Source organism: Lagenorhynchus albirostris, chromosome 2, assembly GCF_949774975.1.
Source record: "Lagenorhynchus albirostris chromosome 2, mLagAlb1.1, whole genome shotgun sequence".
NCBI lineage: Eukaryota > Metazoa > Chordata > Mammalia > Artiodactyla > Delphinidae > Lagenorhynchus > Lagenorhynchus albirostris.
In genome coordinates, this window is record NC_083096.1 from 151,895,348 (window position 1) to 151,908,529 (window position 13,182).

General features: G+C 45.9%; 1 protein-coding gene across 1 annotated transcript in view; it reads right to left on the reverse strand.

Annotated features, from left to right (window-relative positions):
• The window catches only part of RIMKLA (ribosomal modification protein rimK like family member A), a 29,405-nt gene extending 16,871 nt beyond the window's left edge, over positions 1-12,534 (reverse strand). The window contains exon 1 of the mRNA XM_060142661.1: positions 12,372-12,534. Coding sequence (XP_059998644.1) covers positions 12,372-12,534 — 163 coding nt within the window. The remainder of the gene's footprint in view (positions 1-12,371) is intronic.
• Positions 12,535-13,182: the final 648 nt, after the last annotated feature.

Consider the following 13,182-nt stretch of genomic DNA (forward strand, 5'->3'; position numbering starts at 1 on the left):
TTAGTATAATGACCAATAGCCAACCTAGTCTAAATCAACTTTTTGAAACCACAATATTTTCTCCATATTACTTCTAAAAAGAATAATATACTTTTATGGGTAATTATGTTTTTGACTCTATTATTTATATTTGGAAATATTTTAATGTATTAAAAACAAGACAGAAAAATGAGTAACTTTTCCAAAGAACTGAGCCTGTTTTTTTTCTAACCTATATATTGGATTAAATTAATTCTACAAAACTAGACTTTTGCATTTATATGTACAACAGCAAAGAAATGCGCTTAATAATACAGAGAAAAAGCTTTAGAAAGAAACAAGTCATTACTGGAAAGTAGAGCTCTAAGAATTAAAACCCATTCTCAATCATTCATACCAATACAGGGAAGAAGCATGGAAAATAAAAGGTGCAGTCATCCAGATCTGAATTTGCCTAACATTTTTACTGATCATCTACTGTGTTTGAAGAACTTTGCCAAGAACATTCATATGTATTATTGCATTTAAATTAAAGGCATCTTGTTAAAAAAAAAAACAACAACAACATAGAGAACAGACTTGTGGTTGCCAAGGGGGAGGGAGGGAGGGAGAGGGATGGTCTGGGAGTTTGGGGTTAGCAGATGCAAACTATTACATTTAGAGTAAATAAACAACAAGGTCCTACTATATAGCACAGGGAACTGTATTCAGTATCCTGGGATAAACCATAATGGAAAAGAATATAAAAAAAGAATGTATATATATGTATAACTGAGTCACTTTGCCATACAGCAGAAATTAGCACGACATTGTAAATCAACTACGCTTCAATTAAAAAAAGAAAACATCTTGTATATGCATCCCTGCACTAGATCTGACTGTCAAAGTCTTTGCATTTACACAGAACTGATGCACAGTGGGTCCAGACCCATGGGCATACAACACTCATTCATGTACACACATATGCATCCCTGGCTTCACAACTAAAAAGCAAGCTTCTTGTACGCTAGGAAAAAAAACCCCACAAAAACCCTTCATGTACAAAGCAAGTGGCAGAAATAAGAAAATAGCAGGACACTGTAGCAGGAGAGCAAGCAAGGACCTCACTTACAGCAGCTTTTAGGACCATTACATTTGGGCAGGATCATGTAACCATGGCTGGTAGTGAAGCTCTGAGAGTTGTTAAAAATGAATTGACACTACAAATAACATAAGCGGATAATAATCCATTAAGTGCTGCACATGACTGTGTTGTGTTAGGAGGGAGAGGTGTCATCCCAAACATGATCTGGCTCAGCTCAATCACTCTCCAGTTTTTCTCTGGTCTCTTTCTACCCTACCCCACAGCATTTTCTCATAAGGAAGTTACTTTTATTGTTACCGAGTAGATGCTATGCCACTCCTCTTTCCCTTTTAAAGGTCTTTGTTACAATGCCCAGAGACATCTCACCTCTACCTCATTAAGACCCACAGTCATTATGTGGCCACCTTCTCTTTCCACCAACTGCTAATTTGAGGTCATTTAATTCAATTCAACCTTCACTGAACTGTTGAGATGAATCAGACATACTCTGAAGCAGGAATACAAAGATGAGCCAGGTGATCTCTGCATACCAGGAGCTTATCGTCTCCTTACAGAGAAATATATCAACATAATTTTAATTCATTCAGTCACTCAACACATATTTATTGTTCCATGCATTCATTCAGTGAAGATTTATTGAGCACCTACTTTGGGCCAAGCCCAGTGTTAGTTTGGGTTTCCCCAGAAGGACTGCTGGAGATAAGGACTGAAGTGCAAGAGGTCTATTATCACGGTGGCAATTTCAGGAAACACTGGAGGGGGAAGTAGAGAAGGCAATGCTGCAAATAAAAGGTGTGTTATGAAGTGAGTGATCACCTTGGCACCCAGGGCTTAATCTTGCCGGGTGACAATAAGAAACGGTTTAGTGCACACTCCTTGGTTACCCCACCCAAGGGGCGAGGAAGCTAGCAATTTATAATATTCATATACCAACCCTGTCTTTGGTTGAGAGCTGATCGAGGGGTGTGGTATTAATTCCCTAGTCCTTCCGGCTTGCCATGCATGTGTGGGCAAAGTGAGCTTCTGTGACCAGAGAAAGCCCTCAGGCAGAGATTCAGGTGCTGATGGTTAGACCGGTGGCGGCGGCAGTGTAGGGCAAGAGGGGAGGACGGACACAATGCCATCAAATGGTAAGAGCAAAAGGGACATGGGAGGGCCTCTGACAGGCACTGTCTAAAAGGCTGGGCATAGGGGTTGAGGTGTGAGTGTAACAAACAATATCCCTGGAATTTAAGAAGAAAACAGACAACTGTAACTAATGCCACTGATGCTCTATGCAGAGCACCTGGGTATTAAGAAGAGTTATCAGTCTGGTTTGGGCAGGGGGTGGGGAGGCTCTAATGCAATGTGAGAACTGCTCTAGCAGGCATATATATCAGGGTACAGTGACAGCGAAGGAGGAGGGAACAGTTAGGTGATTATTTCTGAGAATCAAGGAAAGTTTCAGAAAGGAGATGTTGACTCGTAGAGCTTCTGGGCACAGAAGAAATGTGTAAAACTAATAAATGCATAATGTCTACCCTTCAGAAACAAGTCGATGGTAAAGGCATGGCAACACATAAGCACTGAGTTCTGCGACAGCTCAGGGCAAACATATTTGCAAAGGCCTTTCAAGAAGTTGAGGACACATGAGATGAAAGGCAATTATGGCAAAGTAGATAAAGTCCTGGCCTCCAAGTCAGAGACTTGATTTAGTTCTGCGCCGTCATTTCACAGCTTGGCAAGACACAGAAAATGTCCCTGGGTCTCAGTTTCCTCTTCTGTAAAATGGAAGAACTTGAAAACCTTCCTCTCTCCCACACCTCACCAACACAATGCTTCCTCGCAGCCACGAAGACAAATCTCATCAGGCCCTTTTCTCCTTTCCTATCAGGCTCTCAAGAGTCCAGTCTCCAAGGCCGTGTCACTTCCCTGGACTCTGAACCCCACCTGGCTCTGACATTGCCTTTTCTTTCTTTCTTTCTTTCTTTCTTTTTTTTTTTTTTAACATTTTGGCTGCTCTGGATCTTCACTTCATTGCAGTGCACGGGCTTAGTTGCCCCAAGGCATGTGGGATCTTAGTTCCCTGACCAAGGATTGAACCTACGTCCCCTGCATTGGAAGGCAGATTCTTAACTACTGGACCACCAGGGAAGTCCCTGACATTGCCTTTTCTACTCCCACCTTCCACTCCTGCCCATCTCCCCGGTGCCCTCGGGGACTCAATCAATGGGACTCAATGGGCAGCAAATCTCCTATCCTTGAACTTTTCAGCAACTGTTCCCTTCCCCTTCTTTTTCTGAGTCTAACTGAACCCTGACTCTGCTTCCCCACCAGCCCTCCCAAGCTGTGGCGGGTTTTCTCTCCCTCTCACCTGGGGTTACTGGGCCTAGAGGTAGGAGAGACGTGCTCCTTCCTACTCTCATCGCAGCTTGACCAGCATCTTTCTCTTCTCCTAAAACACCCAACTTGCCTCTCATCTGACAACACCACACATCTCCCCGCTTGTGCAGGTCATCTAAAGACCCCAGTCACTCCCCTGTCCTTGAAGCTCTAGCTCCAGACTCACTGACTCTCCTGTGCTGTCACAGATATTGGTGATTTCAATATCCCCATGAAGAATTCTTCCAATTCCCAGGCCTCTCTGTTTCTTGACCTCCTTTCCTCCAAGGATCTTGTCCATCATCCCACCCCAGTCACCAGTACCAGTTACATTCTAGACTTTATGCAGTGATCATAACTCCCATCTCCAAACACTGTCTCCTATCTTTCCAGCTCACTCTATAGTACCCCAACTCCAGCCACACTTTGACACCACCCGGAACTACCATGCATGGATCCCCCATCTTTTCACTGTCCCTCGCCCCCTTCATACCCTATTTCATTTCCATAGTCAAGCACCACAACATATATCCACAAATCCTTGCACCCATTTCTTGCTTGGCTAAACCACAACCCCAGTTGGACTGATCCAACTCTGCCTACCTCATGTGCCCTCCTGTGCAATGGAGCATGTCTGAAGAAAAAATACACAAACCTGCTGACTGATCTCAAGGGCATCCTTGTTGCTGCCTGCTAAGCACTGTTTCCCTAGTCCATTCACTCTCCCTCAACACCGGACATCTATTGCACACTTTCTTTTCTTGCTTCAGATCTTCACTTCTTCCTCCCTCCTCCTCATTCTCACTCTTCCTATTTCAGGGAGAAAAACTGAAGCAATCAGAAAAGAACTTCTCTATAACTTCCCACTATCACATCTACCCACCTGCACCTGTGCCAATAGGTGACCTTCTCTATTATAATGGCTGAAGTGTCCTTGTTCCTGGCTTAGGTCAACTCCTCGAAATAGGCACTAGATCCCAATCCCTCTGTCACATAAGGCACTGCTCCAGTAAGTCACCTCTCTCTCCTACATCACCAATTTCTCTCTCTCTATTGGATCAGTCACACCAGCATGCAATATTCTGTTATTTCTCCCTTCTTTAAGAAAATCCTCTCAAATCCATCTTTGAGCAATATCTTAGCTCAGGCTGCTATTACAAAATACTATAGGTTTGGTGGCTTAAACAAAAGACATTTATTTCTCACAGTTATGGGGACTAGAAGTCTGATATCGGGGTGCCAGCATTATTGGGTTCTGTTCCTGGCTTGCAGACAGCAGCCTTCTTGCTATATCCTCACATGGCAAGGAGAGGGAGGGAGGGAGAGGGAGAGAGGGAGAGAGGGAGAGAGGGAGAGAGGGAGAGAGAGGTGTCAAGTTCTCTCATCTCTTCTTATAAAGGCACTAATACCATTCATGAGGGTACCACCTCATGACCTCATCTAAACCTAATGACCTTCCAAAGGCCCCACCTCCAAATACCATCACATTGGGGGTTAGGGCTTCAACGTATGAATTTTGGGAGAATACAATTCAGTCCGTAGCAAGTTATCAACCCATTTTTCACTTTCTATTTATAACAAAACTCTTAAGGCAGTGTGTATATTCCCTGTTTTCCATTACTTCATTGAAACTGCTCTTATCAGAGTCACTAATGCTAAGTCCACATTCTACATCCAATGTTCAGTTCTCAGTCCTCATCTTAACTTGATTTACCAGCAATAGCTGAAACAGTCTCATCATGTCTTCCTTCTTTAAACACATTCTCCACTCGGCTTCCAGGACGCCACACTCTCCAGGGTTTATTTCTTTTACTTAGAATTCTTTGCTGGTTCCTCCCCCTCTTCCCAACCACTAAACAGTGGAGTGCCCCAGAGCTCAGTCCTTGGACCTCTTTTCTGTCGACAGTCACTCCCACGATAGGTGTATGGAGATGCTCCTACTTTTGATAGCTTCAGGCCAGGGCTTTCCCCTGAATCCCAAGTGGATATGATCAACTGCCTACTTGCCATTTCCATTTGGATGTTTAATGGGTACCTTAGACTGAGACCTGATCCTCATCACCTGACCAAACCTACTCCTCTCACACACTTTCCATATGAGTAAATGGCAAACTTTATTCTTGCAGCTGCTCAGGACAAACTTTGGAGTCCTCCTTGATCAGTCCAATGTCTACACATCCAATGTCTGATCCAGTAGGCACATTCTGACAACTCTGTCTTCAAAATATATCCAAAAATCCAGTCACTTTTCACCTCCTCCCCTGAAATCATTCTAGTCCAACAACCATCATCCATCATCTGTTACCTGAACTGCAGCAAGAAACTCCTAAGCCATCTCTCTGCTTCTGCCCTTGCTGTCATCAGTCTATTCTCAACACTGTGGCCAGTGTGACCCTGTGAACATAGGGCAGGTCATGTCACCCCTCTGTTCAAAACTCTTCAGTAGATTCCCAGCTCATTCCAGAGTAAAATACAATGTCCTTCCATGACCCACAAGGCCCTATACATTGGCTCCCCCCATGACCCACAAGGCCCTATACATTGGCTCCCCCCACCCCACCTCTCTGACCACCTCTCCTAATGCTCATTAACTCTCTGCTTTGGCCACACTGGTTTCCTTGTTGTTCCCTCTTGCCTGAACCACTCTACTCCCAGATATCCAAACAGCTTGCATCCTCATCTCCTTCAGGTCTTACTTAAACATCATGTTCTGGGTGAGGACCACTCCAGCCACCCCACCTAAAATTACAATCCCTTTTTCTGCCCCCAGAAATGTGCTACTTTTTCCTCCTTTTCCCTTCCTTACTTTTTTCCTCCTTAGCTCTTTTCACCAAATACTAATGTGTTTTAACCTGTTTGTATTCTATCTCCCCATCTAGAAGGTAATCTCCTTCAGAGGCAGGGATTTCTGCCTGTTTTGTTCTGGTGCCTAGATCAACACCCCTCACGTAGTAGGCAGTCAACAGATATTGTTGAGCAAATGAATGAATGAAATCATTATAATGAGGGAGACTGTGTCTGTTCTTACTCTCTGTTACATCTCCAGCACCTAGCACAGTGCCTGGCCTGGCACAGAGTGGGCACCCAATTGATATTTGTGGAATGAAGTAAAGGAATGAATAGGATTGTTGTGAAGATTAACTGACACATAAAAGATATTTAAGTATTAATAACAGAGTTACAGGAATGAAGAACCATTATTCCCGTTCATTCCGCAATGCAAAGTAACTTAAATGTATCACTTCCTCATAGCAGGAGTCTTGAATTACTTTTTTTTTAAAAAATATTTATTTATTTATTTTTGGCTGTGTTGGGTCTTTGTTTCTGTGCGAGGGCTTTCTCTAGTTGCAGCAAGCGGGGGCCACTCTTCATCGCGGTGCGCAGGGCCTCTCACTATCTCGGCCTCTCTTGTTGCGGAGCACAAGCTCCAGACGCGCAGGCTCAGTAGTTGTGGCTCACGGGCCTCGTTGCTCTGCGGCATGTGGGATCTTCCCAGACCAGGGCTCGAACCTGTGTCCCCTGCATTGGCAGGAAGATTCTCGATAACTGCGCCACCAGGGAAGCCCCTTGAATTACTTTTTAATAGTGAAGGAACAAGTAGAACTAGATTGAGAATTTCAGATCTTGTTGGAGTTTTGTATTAAAATAATATAAAGCCCTAATAAGGTGAAGTTTTGTATTAAATAATATAAAGCCCTAATAAGGTGAAGTCTCTCCAGGAAGTGGGTAAGGTGACCCACCTACCTACTGGAGGAGTGGGTGGAGTGATGTGAGGCTAGCAGTGATGTACCTGGATGTCCATGGACTCTCTGCTAATAAGGGGGATGACAAGGAGGTATGGATGGATGGAGATGACGTGGACCTCTCTGATGATGGCTGTGTCCCTTCCACGAGGCAAGCCTAACAAATTTGGTGGAGGTGTATGGTAGCAACAACAGGTGGTTCAGAAACCTATAAAGCAGGGCTTTGAGATCCACTAAGGATCCCAATCTATTGGTTCTAGAACGTTTTCCAACACAGTTCATGAGCTGTCCCTAAAAACAGCTGTTAGAAACATCAACACTTCAACCCATCCTCAGCCCTTGAGGTCAGCCCACAGTTATAAATGTGCACCCATGGGGTAAAGCGTATCCATTCAGCACTCACATGTTTGGAAACATTACATGGTTGGTGCTTCCACCTACTGACCTTTCCACTAGTGCTGGATGGTGGTTTCTTTGGATTACAGGGTGTCAGGCACAGGCCTTTAGCAGGGACTGAGGTTAAAGATCAACCTTTGTGCACAAAGGTGAGCATGGTACCCTTTTCTGCCAGTGTCTTCTTGCACAGTAATGGGAGTCCATCCTTTCTCTGTGAGGCCCCTGTTGTCTTTTGGAAGGCTGCGATAAGACCATTTCCTCATTCAAGTTTACTTAGGATTTCCCCCTACCCAAACTTTTAAAATATTACTCACCTGGTCACTACAAAGAACAAAGTGAAAGTAGTCCAGAACACCTTAACGTAAAGAACCTGACCTAGAAACTGCCATATGGCCACCAAGGTTTTAGCTCTGAAAGTAAGGGAAGAATGCTGAATCACCCTGCTCCTAGAAGCCGAACTGTAACACATCCTCATTTCCAGGGCAGGTTCATTTCTTCTGTCTTGGTATCTGTCCCTGAGTTTGGGACTATACTTTTTACTTGAGACAGCTAATTGTAAAGACCTTTGGGTGGTCAAAAAACTTGATTTGCACCAGTGACTCTGCCCTCCAATAAGTAAATGTGCTCGTCACAAAAACAGTTATGCGTCCAATCATGATCTCCCAGACACAGCAGCTAATTACAGTACATCTCACATACCTGAATTAGCCTTTAAGGCACTTCACTCAGTCATCCAACAAACATTAACTGAAGGCCTACTATGTACCTGTTCCAGAGCATATATTTGAGGAATACCCAGTCATTTAGGGGGTGAGAGAAGATAAATTTTTTTTTTTTTTTTTTTTGTGGTACACGGGCCTCTCACTGTTGTGGCCGCTCCCGTTGCGGAGCACAGGCTCCGGATGCACAGGCTCAGCGGCCATGGCTCACGGGCCCAGGCGCTCCGCAGCACGTAGGATCTTCCTGGACCGGGGCACGAACCCGTGTCCCCTGCATCGGCAGGCGGACTCTCAACCACTGCGCCACCAGGGAAGCCCACGATAAACTTTGTAAATAGATAAATTACAGTAAAACATGATGAATGCTACCTTTGAAGGTCTGCACAATGTTGTTCGGCAGCAGATAGCAGAGAGAGATTCCTGGGGGCTGGGTAAGGAGTCAAGACAGACTGTATAGAGAAGAGTGACTTGAGCTGGATATGCAGGGTGAATAAAAGTTCCCCATGGGGGAGGGAGCTGGCAGACAGGCATCTCAGGCAGAGGCAATTTCAGTGCAAGGGGCAGAGAGGTCAGTATAGGCTGAAGCATAGGGTGGAGTGGAAGAGAGGAAACAGAAAGTGCTGAGCCCAGAATTACTGAGTGTTGGTCCCAACTGCCAGCCAGCACTATGTGCCCAGACACCCTGACTGACGTTTATCAGATTAATGTGTAAAAAGAACCTAGACCTACGTCTGGCACATGATAAACACTCCACGAATTTTGCTTTGAATATTACTATGTGCATTTTGGTGCCGCGTTCACCACCACCTTATTCTCAGGATTGAGAAAAATTAACAAATATGTGTTGAATGAATGAAGAACTTGTGGTTTCTAAGAAGGAAATGGCAATGGATAGGATTCTCATAATGCTACATCCAGCAGGAAGGTGAAGGGAAAGTGTTTTCTGCAGGATTGCTTCAGTCATCTGAAGGTCATTCACTCTTCCCAGTAGTCTCCCCCACCCAAATCTATGCTGGGAAGGGCAGACCACTGGGTTAAAAAGAATAACCATAAAACCTTACATTTGCACAGCTTCTTCAGCTTACTTGTATTATCTAGTTTAAAATAACTGCAATCTTTAAATCCCCAACTTTTAACCTCTTGTCTGAATCCTATTTCAGATATAACCTGAAATTCTCATCTCTGTATTTGAGTTCCCACTAGCCCCCATGGAGGGAAGACTGGCAATGAATTTAAGAAACTGGTAGAGTCACTGCCCATACCTGTCCCAAACTGACCCCTTCATCTACTCCCACACGAATCTCAAGAAAGAACAGAAAGGAGCCTGAGTAAAGGTGGTACCTTAACTTCCTAAACTATCACATTACTTCGCAATGTCACTGTCTAGCCTCAATTTAATATAATTCAGTTCAGTTCCACATCTGACGTCCTAAGGCATACTTATTCCATTATCACTGGCTGGGAATTAGGAGACCAGGTTTTTTTTTTTTTTTTTGCGGTGCGCAAGCCTCTCACTGCTGTGGCCTCTCCCGTTGCGGAGCACAGGCTCCGGACACGCAGGCTCAGCGGCCATGGCTCACGGGCCCAGCCACTCCGCGGCATGTGGGATCTTCCCGGCCCGGGGCACGAACCCGTGTCCCCTGCATCGACAGGCGGACTCTCAACCACTGCGCCACCAGGGAAGCCCAGGAGACCAGGTTTTTAAACTTCAGTTTGCTGCCAACTAGCTGGATGGCACTGAGCAAGTCACTTCGTTTTTTTGAGCACCAGGTTTTTCATTTGTAAAATGAAGGGGTCAGAATGGGTGATCCCAAACTCCTTCCCAGCTCTCACAATAATTCTCAAATGGGAAATAGCATCGATATCATTGTAACTCTTTCTCTATTTCGAAGCTAGTAAGTTCTAGAGTTTATTTCGGAGGAATACTTTGGCTCAGCAAATTACCAATAGTTTTCTACAGTTGACTCTAGAAGAAACTGGGAAGTAGACTGCATATCTTTATTCATTCAAAAATATTTCTTCAGTGCCTATTAAGGTGTGAGGCACTATTTAGACACTGTTATAGCCCTGAACAAAGCAAACGAGCTCAGTCTTCTCATGGAATTCACTTCCTTGTGTTTAATTAATCCCCCCATGCACCAAATAAATCTTTTGACTGCTTTGGACAGCAGAAACAGTGATCTAATAGGTTTGTTTTATGTGTTGTGATTTGTGTGGGGCAATCTCTGAATTAGCAAAAAAATGAAAACTGCTTCCAAAAATCCCTGTCTTCAGTTTCTCCATCGACTAGGTAAATAACTATGTAGTTTAAAAAGAAGCAACTCCTTGTTTCTGAATAGATTGAGATCCATTCACACATGAATTCCAGAAAAATTTTAAGACACTAAACGAAAGGGGTGAAATGTTTCCTGCAGCATTAGAATTTAATTTTTTCTTTTCCTATGACTGATTCTTTAACATGGGGTTTTAGATACAAAACAAACAGCATTTCTCTTCTCCTTCACAGAATGCGTGATGGGTCTACAAAAAGGAACGTGATGTGGAATGATGTGCCTGTATCTCAATAAAGGCATATTTATAGGCTGTAAAACAAATAAATAAAGAGCAAACTCTTGGTGTGGAAAGATGTGTATACTAGATTTAGATCAGTAAAATATAACAGATTATTCCATTTAAGTATGGTACTGATGCAGAATTTTAGAGCTGGAGGAACCCTAACCCTTAGTTTTATAAATGAGAAACCTGAGATTCAAAGATATAAAGTGACTTGGCCAAGGCAAAGCCAAGATACTCATTAGCAGCAAAGTTGTAATAAGAATCCAATTCTACTGATTCTCTGTCCAAGAATTAGTTCTATATTAACTAACTGAGAGTTTTAGCAAATCAAGACTAGAGAAATGGTGCCCTTTATGGCTGACAGCCATTGTTTTAGACTAAATGTATGATACCTGATGTCTGTAGTATATTTCTCCAACAGACTATACAATCTGATATTACTTATGAAGGGTTTAGATAAATCTATAGATGAAACATCCGGGACAGATATGTTCTACTTAGAAACAGGTCATATTCAAAATCTCATTTTGAGTGATTCAGCCTGTTCAGAATTTGGAACCCCTTTCCCCTGCCAAAGAAAAGTAACAAATTGTGAGTTAATTTAACCAGGCATGATTGAAATAATATGAATGGTATTCCAAGAAGCACTCTCACTGGGCCCAAAGCCCCTTGAGTCCTGGACCCCCTGAAGTGACTGGATACCTCCCGACTGGAGGCTGGAGAGACTCAAAAATGCAGGCCAGGGGAGGTTCCTAAGCCAGGATTCCTAAGTCAGAGACTGTCTGTGTTGGGATAATTAAGAATATCTAAAAACATACGTAACCTCTTGAGGTCATGGTCACAGATGATAACCATGTCTTACCCCAAAAAATCTCTTGGACACAGCAGTGGAGAAATCAGTGAGGCCAAAATGGTCTGTACCTGAAATCTTGGCTTTTCTGGAATCGGAATTCAGTACCTTCAGGGAGGAGGATGAGTTTAAAGAAAACCCATCAAAGGTCTTCTCTCCCACCTTACCCTCAAGAGGTGACTCCAATCTTTCTCAGATTTCTCCCCATCTGCAGGTTCCTAGCTTGGGGATAATATTCTATGTAGCGCATTAATGATGCTTAGATACTCTTGGAAAACTTTTAAAAACATTCATCCTAATGGCAATTTTGTAAATTTAGTGCGGGCTTCTATAAATCTAAACTGACAGCGTATCAGTGAGAGCACAATTGGCTAATTTGGGGTTAGCTTGATTTTCTTCGGACCTCCAGGAGGCTTCAGGTGAATTTGAGTTCCTTCCAAACTAAGTCTCCTAAGTGAATTAAATCCTGTTCTCAAATCTTGGCCTCAGGGCAGATGCTAGTGGTCAAAGAAGCTCTCAAGGTTAGGGGCTTTCTCTAACCCAAAGAGGTCTCTCAGGGGAGAGCGGCAGGTTTGGAGGCCCGGAAGGAGATTTGGCCTGGGGGGGCCCGGTGCGCGCGCCCACCCGCGGGCCCTCGGAGATCCCGGAGCGCCTCCCTGCCCTCCCGGGCCCGCCTAGCTCACCGAGGTTGCCGCCGACGATGGTGACGGCGATCTGGTCCATGAGCACCGCCCGGAAGCGCACGTCCTGCTCGGAGCAGCGCTGCCTCAGGGCGCGCAAGATCTGCACCTGAGGGTAGTCCTCGCGGATGCGCCGGTCCGTCAGGAACCAGAGCTGGGAGCACATGGCGGCCAGGGCGGCGGCGCCCGGCGGGGCGCGGGCCCCCTCGGCGACCCGGGCCGCTCGCTCTGGCTGGCGGGCGGCCGGCGTCCCGGGCGAGCGCGCGCCGCGGCTCTGCTCCCGCCGGTGCGCCAGGAGCCTCTGCAGCCCTGACCCAGCGAATCTGCCCGGCCACTCAGCGCCGCCGCCGATCCCGGCCAGCCAATCAGCGCGCGGCGGCGGGCGCGGGCCGGCCGCGGGGCCAGCTGCAGAGGCGGCCGCGGCGGGGCCCAAGCTTGCTGCGGCCGGGAGAGGAGACCCGGGTGGGGTTAGCGACCCCGGGAAGCCCCGAGCGAGGAGTGCGGCGGGGAGGCTGAGGGAGGGCATCCCTGTCCCGCGCTGGACCCCGGCGGGCGTGGCGCTGCTGGCCGGGGTGGGGCGGCCGGAGCGGGAGGGGCTAGGGCGGCGACCCAGTGAAGCCGAGAGGGTGTCCGGGCTGATGGAATAGTGGCCCGCAGCGGGCAGCGGGATGCTTCCCAAAGGCCGTCCCGAGCACCCGGGGGCTGGGAGCATTGGCGTCCCCCTACAGAGCCTGGGGCAGGGCCTCGGGGACGTCCCAAAGGAGACTCGGGCGCCTGGCGAAGGTCACACAGCTAGGCCTCCAGGTGGACCCTG